This window comes from Pygoscelis adeliae, unplaced genomic scaffold (assembly GCF_000699105.1).
Source record: "Pygoscelis adeliae isolate BGI_AS28 unplaced genomic scaffold, ASM69910v1 Scaffold263, whole genome shotgun sequence".
Taxonomy (NCBI): domain Eukaryota; kingdom Metazoa; phylum Chordata; class Aves; order Sphenisciformes; family Spheniscidae; genus Pygoscelis; species Pygoscelis adeliae.
The window spans coordinates 1311059-1330070 of NW_008824552.1; the positions used below are offsets into that span (position 1 = coordinate 1311059).

Sequence of the window (19012 nt, forward strand, 5' to 3'; positions counted from 1 at the left end):
TTCACCCAGCAAAAGCAAAAAAGCACATCGGTTGCTCACCATCCCAAACACCGCTGGAAGAGAGCTCTTGGAGCAAATATCACTCCCCAGCCCCAGACTCCGGCCATGCAGCCGCCATCCAGCCGGGTGGGCGTTGCAACGCCTGTCTGCTCAGCAGAAACGCACAAGGACAGAAGGCAAAAATAATTTCTTTTCAGCAAAGGAAGATAGTTCTGCACACTTTGGTGACTTTGCAGCTAATAATTTCCATATGTTTAACTATCCGCCGCAGGCACCACTCCTACGTGACTTCCCAGCTTGCTTCTCCACTGCTGAGGACGGGGGAGAAACCCCACTCCCATCCTCTCCCTCATTTAGGAACCAGCCCTGAGAGCAGCTCAGCACCCAGGACCCGCGTCGCTTTACCGGCTCCTCGGTATCATCCAGGCCATGCCCTGGGCAAAGCTCAGCGCTGGCTGTGGCAGGCTCCTGGTTAATCCAGACAGGCACCTTTTTGACTCTTGTGCTGGACTTTCCTGGCAGGCAGGGAGACGGGGGCAGCCAGGAAAGGAAAGTTTCTAAGTATAAAACCCAAAGCGTGCTCAGCCTCGCAAAAGTGTCAAAGCAAGAGGCACATGGTTGACCTGAACTATTTATAAACTGAGACCCGATGGAAACACGGTGGAGCTGAACCAAATTCCTGTTTCCAATCCATCCCTCTCCCCCCAGCCTGTCACCTGAGCAGTGTGGCACCAGCCGGTGTCCTTGGCTCTGACTTCCCCAGGATCGGGGTTTAAGTTATAGCGGAGTGCGCAAGCTGCACCCCTCAGACGAAAAGTAGGTCCTGGATTCCCCAAGGTATGTGGATGGTGGTCCTCAGAAAGGTGCAGAGGTTAGCGTGTGGCGCATACAAGCAGAAAGCCTGGCTGATCGTGTTGGGAAGAGCTCTGCCCTGCAAAGGGCTCCAAGCATTTTGCTGAGGAACGTAACGGGGTGGGCACTTACCCTTATTTTTTCTCCCCTAGAGCCATAGGGAAGGCAGCCAGTAAGAGCAACGTGCTGGTTATGTGGGAGGGATGCTCCAGCTCCCCAGAACCAAAAACCCTGCAAGGTTGCAGCTAACCTCAACAGCTTGCTTTCCACCTAGGCTGAGAGGTGCAAGACGGGGAGGGACCCAGCACCTCGATCATTGCCACCCTCTGGCACACCAGACCCCCCCATTCAACTCACCCCCTCCTCAGAGGTGAGCAGCGGCTCCTTGGGCAGTGAGTGCCACCCAGGAGGAACCTCCACAGTCCCACCTCGGATGGGGACAGAGGGTCCCGCTCTGCCCCTGCTCCAGCAAAGGCGATAGCTGCAACAGCAACTGGCCATCACACCAAGCTATGGGGACCAGCAGTCCGGTGCTCCCTTCCTGGCAGCGGCAGCCTCTTCCCCTCACATGGCTGGGGAAGAGGAGGAGGAAGGACACAGGGGCGGGGAGAAGGAACAATTTGGGAATGTACGAGTCCTAGAGACGTGAGATTTTAAAACCTAGATCTATTCTGAGTCATCAGAAATAGTCTGGACTGGGAAGGTCTAGGCCTCGAGGTTGAGCAGGTTTCTGTTCCTTCCTTTAGGACACTTTTAAAAAGCAAAATTTGCAGGGCTCTCTCACCTACGGATCCATCCCTTGCCAAACCCCACAGCAGCCTCTGCTCCCCAAATCCTAGGAGAAGGCTAGATGTGGCCACCAGGAAGAGCCCCATCCCCTTAGAATCATAGAATCATAGAATCATTAAGGTTGGAAGAGACCTCCAAGATCATCGAGTCCAACCGTCAACCCAACACACCCATGCCCACTAAACCATGTCCCTAAGCGCCTCATCTACACGTCTTTTAAATACCTCCAGGGATGGTGACTCAACCACTTCCCTGGACAGCCTGGTCCAATGTTTAACCACTCTTTCAGTACAGAAATTTTTCCTCACGTCCAATCTAAACCTCCCCTGGCGCAACTTGAGGCCATTTCCTCTCGTCCTTTCGCCAGTTACTTGGGAGAAGAGACCGACCCCACCTCGCTACAGCCTCCTTTCAGGTAGTTGTAGAGAGCGATGAGGTCTCCCCTCAGCCTCCTTTTCTCCACCCTTTCTAGGTGACCAGGCAGCCCCTGGAGGAAGGAGGCTCTCCATCTCAGCTGCTGCTTCTAGACACTTTTGCAACACGAACACAAACCTGTAGGAAAAGCAATCGTGTGTCGTTTGTCATAACAAAAAGCTATCAAGAGAAGCAGACAGCAGACCACAGCGAGGAATTGTTTTCAAGTCCAGTGGTTAATAGCTTTCTTTGCAGAGCTCGTGGCTGATCCTCCGCAGCAGGTCCCACACTTCAGAAGGAAACGTTACCACCTTTGTTCTTGGGCCTTTGCGCTGCTCTTGCAAGTGATAATCCTACTTTTATCACATGTTCTTCTCACAGGAGCCATAGAGGATGCTATGCTTCCAGTGACTAGCAAATTAATTCGGTTTAAGACGTGTAAAATTTAAAAACCACCGGGGGAGGAAAGAATAGCAACCTTTTCCCAAGCTTTTTATTGAATTCTTAGGGAATTATGGATACATGCAATTTGGATGAAGAAAAACACGGAGCTGGAAAGGAGTTCACGAGCCTGTGTAGACCACCCTCGGTTGCTGAGACAGGACCACATCGGTATGGGACATCTCTCAGGGATGGTGTAACACAGGCTGGGGTCTCATGGGCTGGAGAACAGCTTTTGGGGAAAGGACCTGGGACAATGAAGACCGACCATGCCGGGGGTGGTGGTGGCCGGAGTGGAGCCAGCAGGGCCAGGGAAGTGATTGTCCCTCTCCGTTTAGCACTTGTCAAATAGGGCACTGGGACCAGTTTGGGCTCCCCAGTACCAGGCAGATGGTGACAGAATCCGGTGAAGCCACCAAGCTGGTTGGGGCTGGGGCTCAGGGCACGCGAGGAGAGGCTGAGATCTGGGTGTGCAATGAGAGTAGAAGGCAAAGGGGGGATTTTATCGCTGTCTGCAACTCCCAGCTGGGACGGTGTGGAGATGAGAGAGAGACAGGCTCTTCTGGGAGATGCTCAGTGACGGAAAGTAAGTCAACAGCCCAAGTTAAAACATAAGAAATTCCCATTAAGAAATACTTTTCCCTATGAAGGTGGTGAAACGCTGGAACAGGGGTCCAGGTTGGGGGATCTCCACCTTTGCAGATACTCAAAACTCTCCCCCCAAAACCCCCTCGGCAGCCTCAGATCAAACTTCAAAGCTGGCCTCTCCAGTCCTGGTTACTCTAAATGTCTTTGCCTGTTCTCACCCCCTCCAGAGGCAGGGATTACAGTTCCCTTGGATCACCTCCTCAAATATTTTCTACTGCTACAGTTCTGAAATTTTTCCTAAAATATACCAAGTGCACGTTGGCTGTGTGTGCACGCATTTCTCGCCACATGGCAGGGGATGTGTAGAAACGAGACCTTTCCTACTCTCTTCTTTGCAGCCCATCTCGTTGATGCCTTGGAAGAGATGCATCTTTTTTATTTGCAACAGGATCACCTCTGGCTCTTGCTCCACCTGCGATGGGGACCCTTTCAGCTCCTGTCCCACCACTCAAGCCCCACACGGAGCCACTTCACATTTCCCCTTTGGGACACAGCAACGTTTTCCCCTCGTCTTACTAGAAAACCAGCTTCAAATTCCACTGGTAGTTTGAAAATCCCAGCTGAGACCCATCGGATGGAGAGAGCTGTATCTGTTTTTATAAGATATCAGTTTCATCGAAAGGAGGAGGTGGAAGCAGAAGAGGTGCTGTCTCTGTGCCAGACGGGCATGGACAAGTCCCGGGCCAAGTTCACACCTCATCATAACAGCTTATTAACCAGCAGGTCAAGGGCTTGAGTAGTAACCCCACAGTGTTGCAACCCTCATGTAGACATGGGAAGATTGGGAGATACGTCCCGCTCGTGGAGGTAACGGGGATATCTAAAGTCTTATCTGCTTGTGGAGTTTATCGTGGCTGATCACAGGCTGTTGTGGTAAGATGCCGTACAGACTTTTCTCTTGCTCTTTAGAAAATGGGATGAAAGGCAACAGTTTAGGTTCCAAAAAAAATACTCAGACACGTGCTTAGCCATAGGATTGTGGATTCATCCACTGCTTTTTAATGAGCTCCCCTTGACAGCAGCACCGAGACCCTCTTTGGGAGCTGGGCAGGGCAGGGGCCTCCACCTCCAGTCCCAAGCAACAAGGACGGATAAGGCATCACTGCGCTGGACAGAAAATACAGCTCCACTTCGGCTCCAAAAACATTTTGGCATAACTTGCTAACTTGAATTTTATCTGCAAACGTTTTCAGCCCGATACCACTGGGAATCCCGATTTTTCCAAGACTTACCAACAGGAAATCCCTGAGCCGGAGGGTTTAGCTGTAATGAACTTATTGTATATTCAAGCACTGAATGTCAATTTGGATTACAGTGTCAAAAATAAGCACTGAGAACATGCAACCGTACCCTGGGGTCACCTGTCAGGAACTCCAGACTGAAATTGGCCAGATTTAGACCAGCGCAGCCTTGATTTATATTTTTTCCTGTGCAAATACAACAGCTAAGACTGAACGAACCTACTGCATCTTGGAGATGAGCCCCCTCCTCCCCTCCCCAGCGTCGCCTTCCACTTCACGCGGGGCTTCCTTGGCTGGGGATGCTTCATTAGAGGCTGCCCAAAGAGCTCAGGACTAGTCAGATGCGTCGGGAGGCTAAATCCCTCTATTACTGCATGTCTAAATCACTGCCACTTGTGTCATTCTGGGATCCCGAAGTCCCAAGCACAATCAGGATTCCCATCCTCCCAGACACTCAGCACGCACAGGTGAAGACAAGCTCTTGCTCCCTGGCCTTGGGCTAAAGACACACAGGAATTCATCCGGAGCATGGGATGCAAGAGGAGAGGTGCATAGGGGCAGGAGGGATAATTTACACCTTCCTCTCCAGGCACGTGGCCACAGCCCTGCCCCCGTTCAGGGGCTGCAGGCAGCTTGTGCCTGTCTTTCCATCCATCCCCTTATTCTCCGCAGCCCGGACGCAGGCAGAAGCACGGAGGCTGGACCGGAAAGCTGGGGATCTCCGTTCATTTCTCATGCTCCATCCCAAGCGCTCCGGGGTGAGAGCTGACCCTCTTCTGCCGCCCATTGCTCACTGCAACCACGGAGCAGCACCCACGGGGCGTGCAGAGGGGGCTCGCCTCCGCAGAAGGGGTAATACCATCACACAGGGATGAGAAAAGGTACCCTACCAAGGGGATGCCAAGTGGAAGTTTAAATCCCAGGTACAAGTCATGTTCTGGATTGTAAAGTCATTCCAAAATAGAAGACAATAATCAGATGCAAATACACACCTTCTCTAAATAAATGGCTTCGCTGAAGTTTTATGAGCTAGGTGCTAATGTTATTATCTGCAACCTTGGTGTTCTCCCCAGTTAACGTCACATTCCCTGAGATTTCCTCCTAAATCCTTCTCCTGGAGACTCTATAGTCTTTTACGGTTAGCTGGATGGAGAAGATACTTGGAGAAAAGGAAGGTGAAATTTGGTTCCTCCAACTGAAGGTTGTGGGACTGGAGTAAAAAAAAAAAATTTTTAAAAATCTTCATTCATAAACCCAGATCTCCCCTCTCTCCCCCATAATTCTCTAACCAGTTTATTGTGAAGCTGGCAATGAGATTAGACCTTTATTTGCTTTGAGGAAACGTTGAGGTTCCTCTCCCTTGCATGTGCGCACACAGAGTCATCTGGGAGACCGCGGCCATGGGCCCCAGTGCAGTTACCGAGGTTGGGATGGGGTTCGCAGGGCACTCGCAGCCTCTTTTCCTCCCTGCAAACGTTCAGCCACATGAGGAGCCGCTCACCTCCATCCCTTCCGTCCATCCATCCCTCTGGCTTCCAGTCACTGGGAACAGCTCAGGGTGGAAGCATTTGCCCCAGCCAAGTAACCGAGAATCCCCCTTGGAGACTGCGTGCTCTCCCTTCCCTCCTCTGTCTCGGTGACCGCTTGTGTGGTTTGTATTCCTGAGCCTCTAATTCACTCCGCTCTCACCAACTACACCAGTACCAAAATGAAAGTCAGGGATATTGGGTCAGACTAAGGCCAGCACCCGTTTTACACTGGTTTTGTCAGGGAAGAAGGTAGATCATAGAATCGTTTAGGTTGGAAAAGACCCTTAAGATCATTGAGTCCAACCGTTAACCTAGCACTGCCAAGTCCACCACTAAACCACGTCCCTAAGCGCCACGTCTACACGTCTTCTCAATACCTCCGGGACTCCACCACTTCCCTGGGCAGCCTGTTCCAGTGCTTGACCACCCTTTAACGAAAATGATGAAAAGCCTTGGGTCTCCTTTGCTTTGGCAGGTAGGGAAGGGTCGAGGGCATCTGTTTTACTTGTTCATCTTCTGCTGAAGATCACAGCAGAGGCGGAGGTTCAGAGATGCTCGGCCAAAGAGCGTGAAAAATATTGCTCTACTCCACTGGTTCCCAACTTGACAAATACTCACTTGAGGCAGCAACGCTTTCCGTTAACGCTGGAAGCTTTGCTGCACAGAGCAAGCCCACGCTAATCAGCCCACGTACTCCAGTGCCTGATATCTGGCTAACGTCAGGGCAGGGAGGATTAGAGCTTCCCTCTTCATCCGTCTGCAGTTCCCAGCAAAGCTGACAGCATCTTGGACTTCTCACCCAGGACAAATCCTACCCCGATTTAGCAAGCCTCCTCCGTGGACCAAGGGGTAGCCAAACAACCGCTTCGTGTTGTCACACTACGCGCTGTTGACAAAGTTATCGCTATAAAAACAAGCCGGAGCCAAGCCAGCCGGGGCCCTCCACCTACTCCGGCATGAGAGCATTTCCTGCTAGCACAGGGGAAAAGGTTATTAAAGATACCCGTGGAGGCAAAGGTAAAGGCTGCTGCCGCAGGTTGTGGAGCTGCACTTGCTGGATATCAGCATTCAGGCTCTGAGAAAGGCGATCTGTAAAAGGAGGGCTCCACCTGGTAGATGACGAGCATGAAACGCAAAGGCTAGATGTTAAAACCAGACCAGGTAGATGATAAAAAGGTGCAACAGGAACATGGTTGAACGTGCCTAAGCTCAACCGGGAATTAAATGAGAAGATGCTGCGGTTGCCAGTAAAGAGTTTTTAGCTGCCCAAGTTAATGCTCTGAACAGTCCTTGTCTCTTCCTCACCATCTGCTATGATTTCCACGCTTTTCTGAAATACTGTGGCTTATATTGCAAAAAACACACTGAAAAATCTAGGTGAAACTGCGTGGCCCATACAGAATAACTGGTTAGGCAGTTATTATTAGACCAGCCTAAAAACTCAGCCAAGCCCGTTGGCACACGCTCTTCTAGCAAACGCAGATGGGAAGTGGAAACGCGTGTAATGTTACATGGACATTAAGCACCCCTTCCACAGAAGATCTATGGAGCGGAACATCTCGGTGCCTCTCGCCCTTTATCCACATGCAGCTGGATCTCCTCGTTTAGCAGTTGCTCTACACGTGTACGACCAGCTCTTCACAACCGCGATACTCATTTTTCACTCCAGCAACGCGATACACCATTTTTCACTACGGTTTCAGCTGACAGGAACATGCTTAAACCTTGCTGATGGCTTGTGGTTTGGCAAACGTCCGAGGAGAGAAATATCCAGGTAGATCTGTTATTAAGAGTTGCTGGTAGAGCCCAGCAACCGTGGAGCTTGTAATTAATTGGGTTGCAAATGCCTATTATAAAATAGTGCTAATGACAGGAAAAAAGGGAGAGGTGGCAGACATCAACGGGTAGAGAAGCCCTACAGAATCCATAGGGCACTCTCTCCTTTGAAGGCCATCTGAAGATACATGAAGTAAATTAACCTCTTTTTGAAAGAAATGAATTCTATTTTTTTGTTGTTTTGTTACAAATGAAACAGAAAACAGGGAATGTTTTCAGAGATCCCCAGCCTGCCAATACTGTTTTAAACAAGGGGTTCCCGGGCTGCAGGAAACCACCATCCTGTTGCTTTTGTCCTTCTCTCGCACGGGAACTGAAGGCGTCCAGCCTGAACACACAACACAACCCATGACAGAGGAGGAACAGCCCATCGCCAAGGGAGAGTCGTGATCCTACCCTTAAAACCAAATGCCTTGTAGCCAGAATCACAGTCCTGTGTTTCTTATCACCAGGAGACCTGCCCCGCTTGTGCACTGCCCCGCTTGCCCTTACAACCTGCGTGGCATTACCTTTATTTGCTTCCGGAAAGGTGCTTTTTAATTCCAGCACGGCAGCCGAAATTCCTCCTGTTAACCCATCTCACCACACACGCTCCTCCAACGCGACGCCCACCCCAAGGCAATCGCAGCCGGGTCGTACGGAGGGACCTGTAGCTCCTCCGTAGCCACTCAGCTCTGCATTCACATGCTGGAACATGTGAAAAAAACCAAACAAACAACCCAGCGTTGCAACCGGTGTTTTGTTTTTGAGGTGAAGGAACAGGACACCGATGCTGTGCAGATGTTGCGATATAGCAGAGAGCATCTCTGCCTGCTGCAAAGGACCGGCGTTCGGCATTTCGGAGGAACCCCGACGCACTTCTGGAGCTGAGTAAGACTAGCAATCGCAGTGCTAAAAGCTCAGACTCCAGACCCAAGGCTGTAGCTGCCCAGAGATCTTTTAAAGCCAGGCACATTCGATTTCAGCTCTCTAAGGGACCGGTGTTAAGCTGTGGCCAGGAGAACAGCGGTCCCATTAACAGTGAACCTCATCGTCTTTCAGATCAGGCATCAAGAGAGGGGGGAACTTTGTAGGGACCAAGTTCGACAGAGGTGAACTTGGTTTATCGCCACTCCTTCCAGCATCGGTTTAATCATCTCTGAAAGAAAGGAGGAACGCTGCGAGAGTACCATAAAGCTGAGATGTTACCAAAACATCTGCACTGTGTCTGCCAGATGCCCAATCTCCCCTCGAGGAATCGTTCCCTCTCAGGCACACAGGATAGGGCACACAGAACTGAAGCCATAGAAAACAGACATACATAAGGGTCCTCTGTCTTTCTGCCAGCACACTCATGTCTCCAATTAAACCATCGAGGATGTTAGCGGGTTGCAGTGAAATTTCACCATCATTGCAAATTTGCAGGGAGAAGAAGATTAATATGAGAAAATGATTTCCAAGCCCAGGAGCCATGTCCTGAGCAGTGCTAGCCAGGTCAGACGAAACCGCAGAAGACAACCCCAAACTCCGCCAAGACTCTTTCTAATTTCAGACCCATGACCGAAACCAGTCTCCTGAAAGCAAAACCAGAAAAGCAAAGGCTGAAAAGAAGAGACAGACAGATTTCTGCTGCAGAGCTTCACCGAGGAAGGGCAAGGAAGCCCACGCATGACCTCCACCAGGAGACAACCCTGCAAGGAAGAGGAGATTTTCTTCCCAAAAAGCGCCTCACTTGCTTGTAGCATGTGCAAATCTCAGCTGAAAACAGAAGCACTCGGCACCGGCAGCATTGGCAGCCACGAACCGGCCAGCTGGAGGGATATCGCCCTCCCGAGCGGAGAAGCCCAAGGAGACTCACAAGCAGAACAGATGCTGGGAGGCAGAGCTGGGGTTCAAGTCTGGGTAGGCATGGGTAACCCACCCATCGCACCATGCTGCCCTGATCTGCCACCGTCTGTCAGAAGGAAGATGAAGAACGAAAACTTCTCCTCAGCGGCTGGATTTCTTCTGCCCGTCCTGGCCACGGGGCGCAGTCCCCACAGCCAGGCCAACGTGCCTGGCAGAAGCATGACGGCTGGGCGGGCGGGTTTTCCACCTGTACCAACTGCGCGTTCAAGCTTAACAGCTCGTCATGCATATGCAGCTTAATTGACCGAACCACCTTATAATGCTATTTAAAAAATACGGGCATTTTATATGGAATTTTTAGGCAGCTGGGACCGTCGTACGTTTATAGATCTGTTTATACCAGCATTAACGTGCTACAGCACTTCAGGAGTTGCCCGTTAGGAGTTGTCCATGATTTCAGTTTAACACTTGCGACGTGACCACGCAACCTGATCTGCAAACACTTTTAACAGACATGAAAAACACACCACATAAGAGAGCTGACAAGATTGACTCGAGCAGCTTGGGCTCAGCTCACGTTTCAATCACCAAAAGGCATTAGCTGCTTTCAGCGGTACTCGAAGAGCGTTATCCCTCTCACAAAACCGGGATGAAGGTCTTGCTGGCACCGCCGGCAACTGAGCTAAACAGCACAAGCCCCTTCTGACAGGTACCTCGCAGGAGCCGAGGGCCGGTTGCCGCAACTACATGACGCCTCTGGCACTGGCACGCAGACCGTGTGCCACTGCTGGCAGGGGGGCGCACGACGGAAAGCCAGAGCGCTGCTGCCAAAAGGCCAAAAAAAAAAATCAATAATTAGAGCAAGTGTTAGATTTATCCCCCCTCTCACCTCTGCCCAGCCAAGGAAACTACATTTAGTTTTGCCTAAATAAACAGCCTGACCTCGTTTCAGTTACCATGGGTAATCAATACAGGCGCTCAGCACCAGGCTGAGAGCTGCTGCCCGCCTCTCCTTCAAGAGCTGGCTGGCTGTGCAGGCTTGGAGGCGCAGCAGAAAACACCGGTTACGTTCTCCTCCGCTGACGTTCTCGGGAGAACGCTTCCCCTGTGCAAGAGCAGAAAGCGTCTGCTTGCTGTAGCTGGGGAAAGCAGCGCCAGTTCACATGGGTTACTCGCGCCGGTTCAAGGCTTAATGGACCTGTGTCAATGAAACCCTTGTAATACCTGACTACCAGAAAGCATTTTTTAATTTTTAAAAATTTTTTTTTTTTATTATTTTTTGATGGCCAGCGCTTTAGGTTCTTTTAACGAGTCAGTGCAACGCAGAAAGGGGCTTTTTGTCCCTGCTAAAACCAAGACAATCCAGACCAGAACGGATACGGCTGTTCTAGAGGTCGGAAATTCTGAATTTCAAATGTGGTTTTATCAAAACAACCCATTAAACAGAACGTCATAAAGTTAGATTGAAGAGACCGACAGATTAAATGTCAAGCCAGTCAATGCAATACATTCAGGACAAATTTCATCATCAGCAGAGCTGACGTCTGACAAGCAATTACTTAGTGGAAAAAAAGTTTTCATACTATTTAATGAAAAATTGTAAAACAACGTTGTGTTCTGCCGTATACAAAATAAGCTGATATCAAAACAACCAGCAATTAAAAGAAGTCTTAGTTAGATTATTCCCCCCCCCCGCCCCCGGAAAATTAGAGTCCTTTTTTCCCCTGGGGTTGAGACCACCTTGCCTGCAGACAGGAGGGGCTCATGGCTGCCCAAAGATACCAGCTAAACCGGATCAATTCAGGCGAGAGAGCACGTGCAAACACTTCCACCTGAAAAAGGCCAAAACCCAGAAACCAAGGAGAAACCTCGTCGGCCATTCGAAAGGTGACAAAGTGAGGCAGAGAAGAGCCCAAGGTTTATCTAGAACAAGTCCACTGTCAAGCAGCACCTCCAGTTATATTTCAAAAACCTTTTCTGTTCATAGTTTATTACTCACTTTAATGCAACTACGTTTCAATAAAGCCGTTCAACGTTGCACAACAGCTTAAAGTAAAATTTCTCTCCTGTATCTTCCCACTTCAGCTGCAGGACTACGCAATTGGCGTCTTGGCATTTTACTCTCTGCTGACAGACAGATTGGGTGGGAGAAAAAAAAAACCAAAAACCCAGAAAACCAAAAACACACAAACAAACTAAAAAAAACCTGGTGCACTGATGATGCCTGGAGAGTCCCTGCAGCTCTTCACATTACACTGCTTCCCACCAGCGACTCCGTGCCGTGGCCAGCCTCCTCCCAAGACTTGTGCGGCAAGACTCCTGTTCAAGGGGAACATAAGCATTTTAGGCAGACATATGTTGCTTATTAGCTCGGATCACAGAAGGTGCTGGATGAGTAGCAATGCCTCCCTGATGAGGGAACACGGCGTTTCCACTATCCGTAACAGTTCTGCGAAGCCAGCTGTCTCCCAGCCCCACCGTACGCTGTTTTTCCAGCTGCGTGCCATCGTTTTGGAAGGAGCGTGAAAATACAACTGCGGTACCACCTCGCATGAAATAGGATTTGGAGCCAAGAAGGCAGCCAGGTCTTCCAGCAAACCCTCTTGCCCAAATATTGACGTTTTGATCAATATGGGCTTGATGAACAATAAACCAAAGAGTTTGGCGGGGAGGGGGGTGGGGGCCAGGGAGGACACTGTGGTTCAAATCAGGCTTGTAAAGAAAACCAAACGCAAAGGAGCCATTAAGAGAAGACACACAAGTTGAGAGATACTGATCAGTTTTATTTTATAAATACAGATGAGCTTTCCCGCAATTACCAACATAGTTTTAATGTGTCATTTACTATGGGATATTCTGGTTTTGCTTATTTTAAATACCTGGTCAAGCAAGGATAAGCCAATGCCGTTGTGCTTGCTAGAAAAATATAGTGGGATATGATCTTCCAAAACTAATATTCTCAAAAATCTAAGGAATTCCTAGTGAGGGGAAAAGATGGCAACGAAATGTTTTCTCCACTTGAAGACATTTGCAGACATTTAACAGTGTCACAGCTGTGCAGGAACTGAAAGGCTCTTGACAGTTTAAAGCACACTGTGATATATCATCTCACCTTCAAACCTGCTATTTGTTTCTCTCCCACTACGCTGTTTTCAAAGTAATTTACGGGGGGAAAAATAATCACAAAAGAGAAAGCCATGAGGTGGCTGCAGTCTGTACAATCCCCCATCCTCACAGCAACGAGAAGTTTGCCAATGCTTTAATTAGCCCTAGGATGTTGTCCCCCTTCACACCACCTTCTACACAGAAAGCGATGAAAGTGGAAGAGAAACGTGGGGACAATTTAAGGCCTACTAAAGATACATCCATAGAAAACCCGTCAAAGAAGCTTTGGGCGACAGATACAGAAATCAACCATCGTGTTTGACACATTAATAATTACAGGGCTCAAACAGGAACAGCAACACAACATCAGGGAGGAAAACTAGACTTCATTTGGTCGGGTGCAACCTGAGAAAATGCGCTACTAATGAAAAAAAGAAATCTAAAAGTCCCGCTGATGCGCTACGAACCTAATTTCACATGTCGCTTAATTGCACTGAGACGCTCCGTGTTTGCCTAGGAAACATAGCGACTTCACAACTACTCTTTGGGTTGCTTTGAAAAGTCACCGCCACACACGAGCTAATGCCTTTCCGCTACAGAGGAAAACGAGCGTGCCTACAAACAGGAGGTCCGTGCTGCTTTGAGCGTGCCAGGTCCCATCCCGCAGGGCGCACGACTGACCCAGCGTTACCGAATTTCACCTAAAATTATACTGCTACCAGAAGATGGGAAGATATAGTCACAGGACAGAGTATCTTATGCCCACTTCAATAATAAGTGCTATGCTTTCAGGTGTTTGTTTCTGACTCTCAGGATGCCAAAACACAGTGAGAATTTCCTACCTATCTCTTCTCAAAGACGATGGCAGTGCTTTAAGCTGCTGCAGCGTTTCCTTCAGGGAAGCTTTTCATGAGGTTGGAACAGAGGAGCTTATTCGGGGGGTGGGGTGATGCTCATGAATGTGTCCAGCTTCATGCCCAAGTTTGCACCTGGAACCACGTTCCATGCCTTACAGAATCGAGGTCTCTGCCTCCGAGTGCTTCCATCTAGCACATCGTACTGGGACAGACCAAAGATAATGAAATCACTGTAGAAAGGCTCGATCCAACAACTCAATTGCAGACACAACCGTTAAAAGCTAACAGAAGAAATGTGAATATAGTTTTAATACAATCATTAAGGTGTTACCTGGAAAAATGCATATTCTAGAACAGTGCTATTATGTATATTGGTTCTCACACACACATCTTGTTTTGACAACAGATAGTTGAGATTATACATATCCACATTTTAAAAAGTTAATTTAGGCTAGCCTTACGGTGAAGTTAGGAAAAAGACTAGGTCATTGGTTCAAAAGAAAGCATAGACTAGGGAGGAAAAAAAAGCCAGGCATGATGAAGTGTTTTTATTCTGCTATATATTTTTATATTTGAGAGCTCACAACCGAGCCCAAATTCTTGGGTATACAATATAGAAAGCAAGAGCAATGAAACCCAAACTGAAACAAATACCAGGAATCACAAAGCAGGCTGCAAATTGCTTTCCCGTTAGTGCAGCTGAACACACGTGCCAGTGGTGACCTACCTAACAGCAAACCACACCTCCAGCGAACTGCTGAAGTTTCTTCGTTTAAAGTACAGACGGTTACAAGGATATTAATTTAGATGAATAACATTAGGTGCCTCCTTTCTACAGAGGGAGGAGTGACTCCACAAATTCGCCTAATTCCAAAGTGCTGACTGCATTTTCAGTCTGGGTTTTTATGAAGACGTCTGCGAAGTGCCTCGCGGCACGCTGTCCCCGTTAGACACCTCCTCGGAGGGTGGCAGCTGAGCCCCACTTAGGTAGTGCACTCGTTAGGTCTCTACTGATGAGGTCTGTGCCCAACTGAAGCGGGGAATGGTCAGGCTGAGGTTTTTGTAAGAAACCTTAGAGGGGATTTAGTCCTCAAGGCTTCTACTGGTAGGAACAGTGAATACGGAGAAAAGGGGGGGGGGGGAAATGTCATTTCTGATTAATCAGGTGCAACGAAACTGCAGATATCACACAGGTGCTCATTCTCTGGCAAGTTTACACCACCAACTGAAGACCCATCAGTGCAAACCAGAACTTCAAAGGCTACAGAGCACAGCCAAGAGAAAGCTGTCCAATTATAACAAATTCATGGTATTTCTGTAACACTGACTACATTGCTCAAGAAAACACAGGAGTACATGGGAAAAGGTAAAGAGGTCTTACCATAAATGTATTTTTAAATTAACTTTTTTTTTCTTCTGAAGAGATTAAAATAAATTTAACTCTAAGTAATAATTAAGAACTTAACAAATAGTCATAGAAGGGCCTGATCAACACTAGAAGTTGTTTCCAGGAAAGTCTTTTATAAATGGATTCCAATGCCTAAAAAAAAAAAAATAATATTCCAACAGATTATAAATACCAGACATAAGAGGACTGGAAGCAGAATCAAAATTTACCTGGGCTGTGAATATACCATGATCCTGTGTTATCGTGCTTAAGTCTGTTTGTCTAACACCATTGGAATAGCTTTAGCTTTTTTTTTTTTAATAATTAATATAAAGAATAAGTGCAATTTTATCTCTATTCCAGATCACTGATTTCACCTCAATGTCTGCTATCAAATCCCTGTCCAAGCTCACTTGTCCGAGCTTTTACGCGGTCTGCGGAAGCTGGACATGTTTTCATTCAGTGCATAGATCCTTCGAGAGAACTCCTCAAACTCCCCTAGGACTTGTTCATCACACTCCACTGCCACGGCGTGCTCCACCGGGATGGAGTTAAAGTCTTCTAGCTGATCTCCCGTGCTGAACCCCGTTGCTTCCATCCCCATGATCTCCTCCGCTTGCTCTACGGTGCAGCAAAGGACAGGGCCGAGCGAGGGGCGAAACTCACAGGGCTGCTCGTTGCTTGCAGTGCCAGAGCACTCACCAGGCAGAAACGCCCCATTTATTGCACTAGTATGTCCTAGGAAAGACTCCTGCTGGTCTTGGGGATTGTTTAGGCTCCCGTTTTCTCCATTTAAACTGCCACACAAGTCCTCGCCTTTCTTGGTATTTCCTTTCGAGGAGTCCATAGAGGTATCCAAGGAGGAAGATATCGATCCAGGTTTTTTATCTAACTCTCCTACGTGGGCTGTGATGGCAACAGGCTGTGTTAAAGCAGAGTTGTAACTAGGAGGAGGAGTTTTGTACTGTAGTCTTTCGTTTCCCGTGCTGGCTCGTTTTCGGAGTCCTTTATCTGGAGAAGGAAGCCCACTGGAAAAGCCAATATCCAATCTGCCGAAGCTTGAGCTCTGTCTCTTTGGAACAGGAATTGCACTGGATGTATGGTGTCGATCACTATAAAAGAAGGAAAAGAAAAATCACAGCTGCCAGGCATGCTCACGAGCAATACAGATGTTTAACCGAAGGCTGAAGCAATTATTTTATCACAACTCCGGGCTCCGTTTGGCCGACTACTTGTATCCTAAAGTGCTAAAACCCCAAATGTGTTTAATGCTGTATGAACTACAGAAGACACCCCAGAGGACAGCTTTACTGAAAACCGGTAAGATCGTGTAGGAACATTTACAAAGCTCCATGGTTTGAAGAGTCAATCACCCAAGAAACCACCGCATTATGTTAATTCGTACTGTTAACACCATTTTATAGGACCAAGCTGTACTTTATGAATTATTACTGTTGACCGTATATTTATGTATTTATGGCCTGTACTGGGCCATCATAAACTCTTCAAAAGTGAGTAGTAATAATGGCCGAATCCTCTAAGAGCGACTTCTTCCAACAGTGGCCTTTCCTGACAGCTGCACAAAGGAGAAAAAACACTCTAACTTTGCTATTTGCAGAGGACTCTCTTTGCCAGATCTTCTGCTTTCGTGCCAATCATTCCAAAACTTTTTGGGCAAACGTCAACCTTGGTTTCTTGAAGAACATGAATGATCAAGCTTAATTTACGAGTTTGATTTTACTATCTAACACAGTTCCACAGACCACTTACACTGTCTCAGGGTCTATAATTTGGAACATCCGCTTTACGTCATCTGGGGTGTGTTACGTGAATTTTCCTTCATCGGCTTAATCCCTACCCAAATATAATCACCATCCTATATGCAAATAGTATGTTGTACATTAACTTATGCAACCAGTTCATTTTCCTTCCAAATGAAAAAAAAAAATACAGTTATTACTGATCTGCTGAATATATAACTCCAAGATTCAACTGCTGTCAGTATGAGTCTCCTTCATTAACTCAATTTAAAAGAAACTCCTTCTACTCAAGGCCTGATACATTTTGGGATCTGCCTTGCAGGGGAAAAACTTGGAATAGCAGTTATGAGTAGTCTCTAGCGTGGATCCTTTTCCATGTTATTTTTCTTTTTTTTTTGCTCCCCTTGGTAAATAGGATATGCTAGATTGCAAAAAATCCCTCTGTGAAAAATAAGCATCCCCACGGGAGGGCAGTGCGGAGTACTACTGCTCTTTAATTTCCTCTCCCGTCTTACCTCCTCCCAGGCTGCCCCTTAATACACGTGTAGGGCTTCCTACTCTTCCATAAAAACCTCAAATTACCTTAAGGAAAAGTTGCTTTTCAGAATTTACAGTTGCAGACAGTGAAGCAGAGAGATAAGCTCCACACACGCAGCTAGCAGCAAAACCATCAACTTTCTTCTTCGATTTCAACTGCTGTTTCAGATCTTTTTAAGGCAAACTCTGCATAGCATTCGCAGCTTTGTTTGGAGCATTCTTAATGGAGGTGGTAAAACAGAAAGCAGTATGTGCCACAGATGCTAATAAGCGCTGTATATGTGGTCTTGGAGACTAGCCCTCAGTCCCTTACTGACCAGAGACTTTGAAAGACTTTAACCAACCCCTACACAATCGACCATTCATTTTTAAAATGATGTAACACGGCAAACACAAGAATCCGAGGCAGGACACTCGTGAACTTTACTTAGGGAACGTGCACTGCAGACATATTGGGGACGGTCTGTTTTCCCATCCCTTTCCCCCAGCTTAGTGCTTTCAGCTTCGATTCAGAAAATAAATGAATACTTGGTATTATTTATTTGACTAGATTCTGTCTCTCTTAAATCTTAGATAAGAAACTTTTTCATATTACCTCTAGGTTTGCTGAATCTTCCTTAAGAAAAAGCACAGGAAATAGAGTGCTATGTTTTCAGCTTCAACAGCAAAACAATATATTTTGCTCTGTATCGAGTTATCAGAAACTTTACGATTAAATGGCAAGTTTCAGAATTTACCCAAATTCCAAGATGCACATATATTCACAAAGCCAGAAAACATCCAAGACACTTCTCTGGGTCCAAGGGCGCATCATCCTATGTTTATGCGAACTAATTCCTCACAGACAAGTGATAACTGATTACTACAGATCACTGTTCAACTTATAAGACACTGTGCAATTAAGTAGATGGTGCTTTTCAGTGCAAGATATCTAAGGTTTTGCTGCCTTTCCCATTCCACATATAGAGATGTTGCAGAGCTGAATTATCTCCCTTCTACTTGGATGAGATCGCATGCAACGTGGTGATTTGCTTGTCTTACCAAAGAGATATGGCAAGATGCACATCCCAAGGCCAAGCAGCGGCTGTGTGTTGTGGAACTGGGCAGGAAAGGCCTCCCTCCTCCCCTCTTCCTTACAAAACCGAGCCCAAAGCACAGGCTAGGACCAGTCTTGCTGCTAAGAGGAGCCTAAGCCTGCCATAAGTCTCGAGGAGTACAAGGGGGAACCTCAAGGCAGGAGAACTATGAGCTCAGTGCTACAAGAGTTCGGATATGTGCACCGTGCTGATCCATCACCTCGTGGCTCTAAAGGCAGGAGGCTCAAGAGGAAAGAGATAGGCAGAGAGGAGAGACGGGTTCTGTGCTCAGTCTAGTATTTTAGGTTGGAAGAAAACACACCCTGTTGCTGAAGTTTGCTTTATTCTGTTTGTACTGTATCGTCAATTCAAGATCCAAAGGGCAACACACTTGCTTTTGGCAGCTCTGGAATGAGCTGTGTAAAATGTGTTCCTAAGTCTGGACCTATTTGACAAATCAGTTGTCTAATGCCATTTAAAATAGTGAGCATGTATGGATTTCAAAAAGAAGACGGGGTGTATGAGAACACCATTCTCATACAAGCTCCTTTTTGAACTCAAAGGCCACTTATTGCCGTCCCCTTCCAAAAGAAAAGGGCTATTTCCAGAATGGATCCCAGTGTTACATCCCCTGCAACAATAAAGCTAAAGATCATTCTTCTTGGTTTCTATCAAGATGTCAGGGATGAGTCAAACGGGAATGTATTCCTGCT

At 47.4% G+C, this 19012-nt stretch overlaps 1 protein-coding gene across 1 annotated transcript in view; it reads right to left on the reverse strand.

The window, feature by feature from the left end:
• Positions 1 to 12343: 12343 nt before the first annotated feature.
• The window catches only part of UVRAG (UV radiation resistance associated), an 81272-nt gene continuing 74603 nt past the window's right edge, over positions 12344 to 19012 (reverse strand). The window contains exon 15 of the mRNA XM_009321954.1: positions 12344 to 16038. Within this exon, the coding sequence (XP_009320229.1) occupies positions 15336 to 16038 (703 nt within the window). The 3' untranslated portion in view covers positions 12344 to 15335. The remainder of the gene's footprint in view (positions 16039 to 19012) is intronic.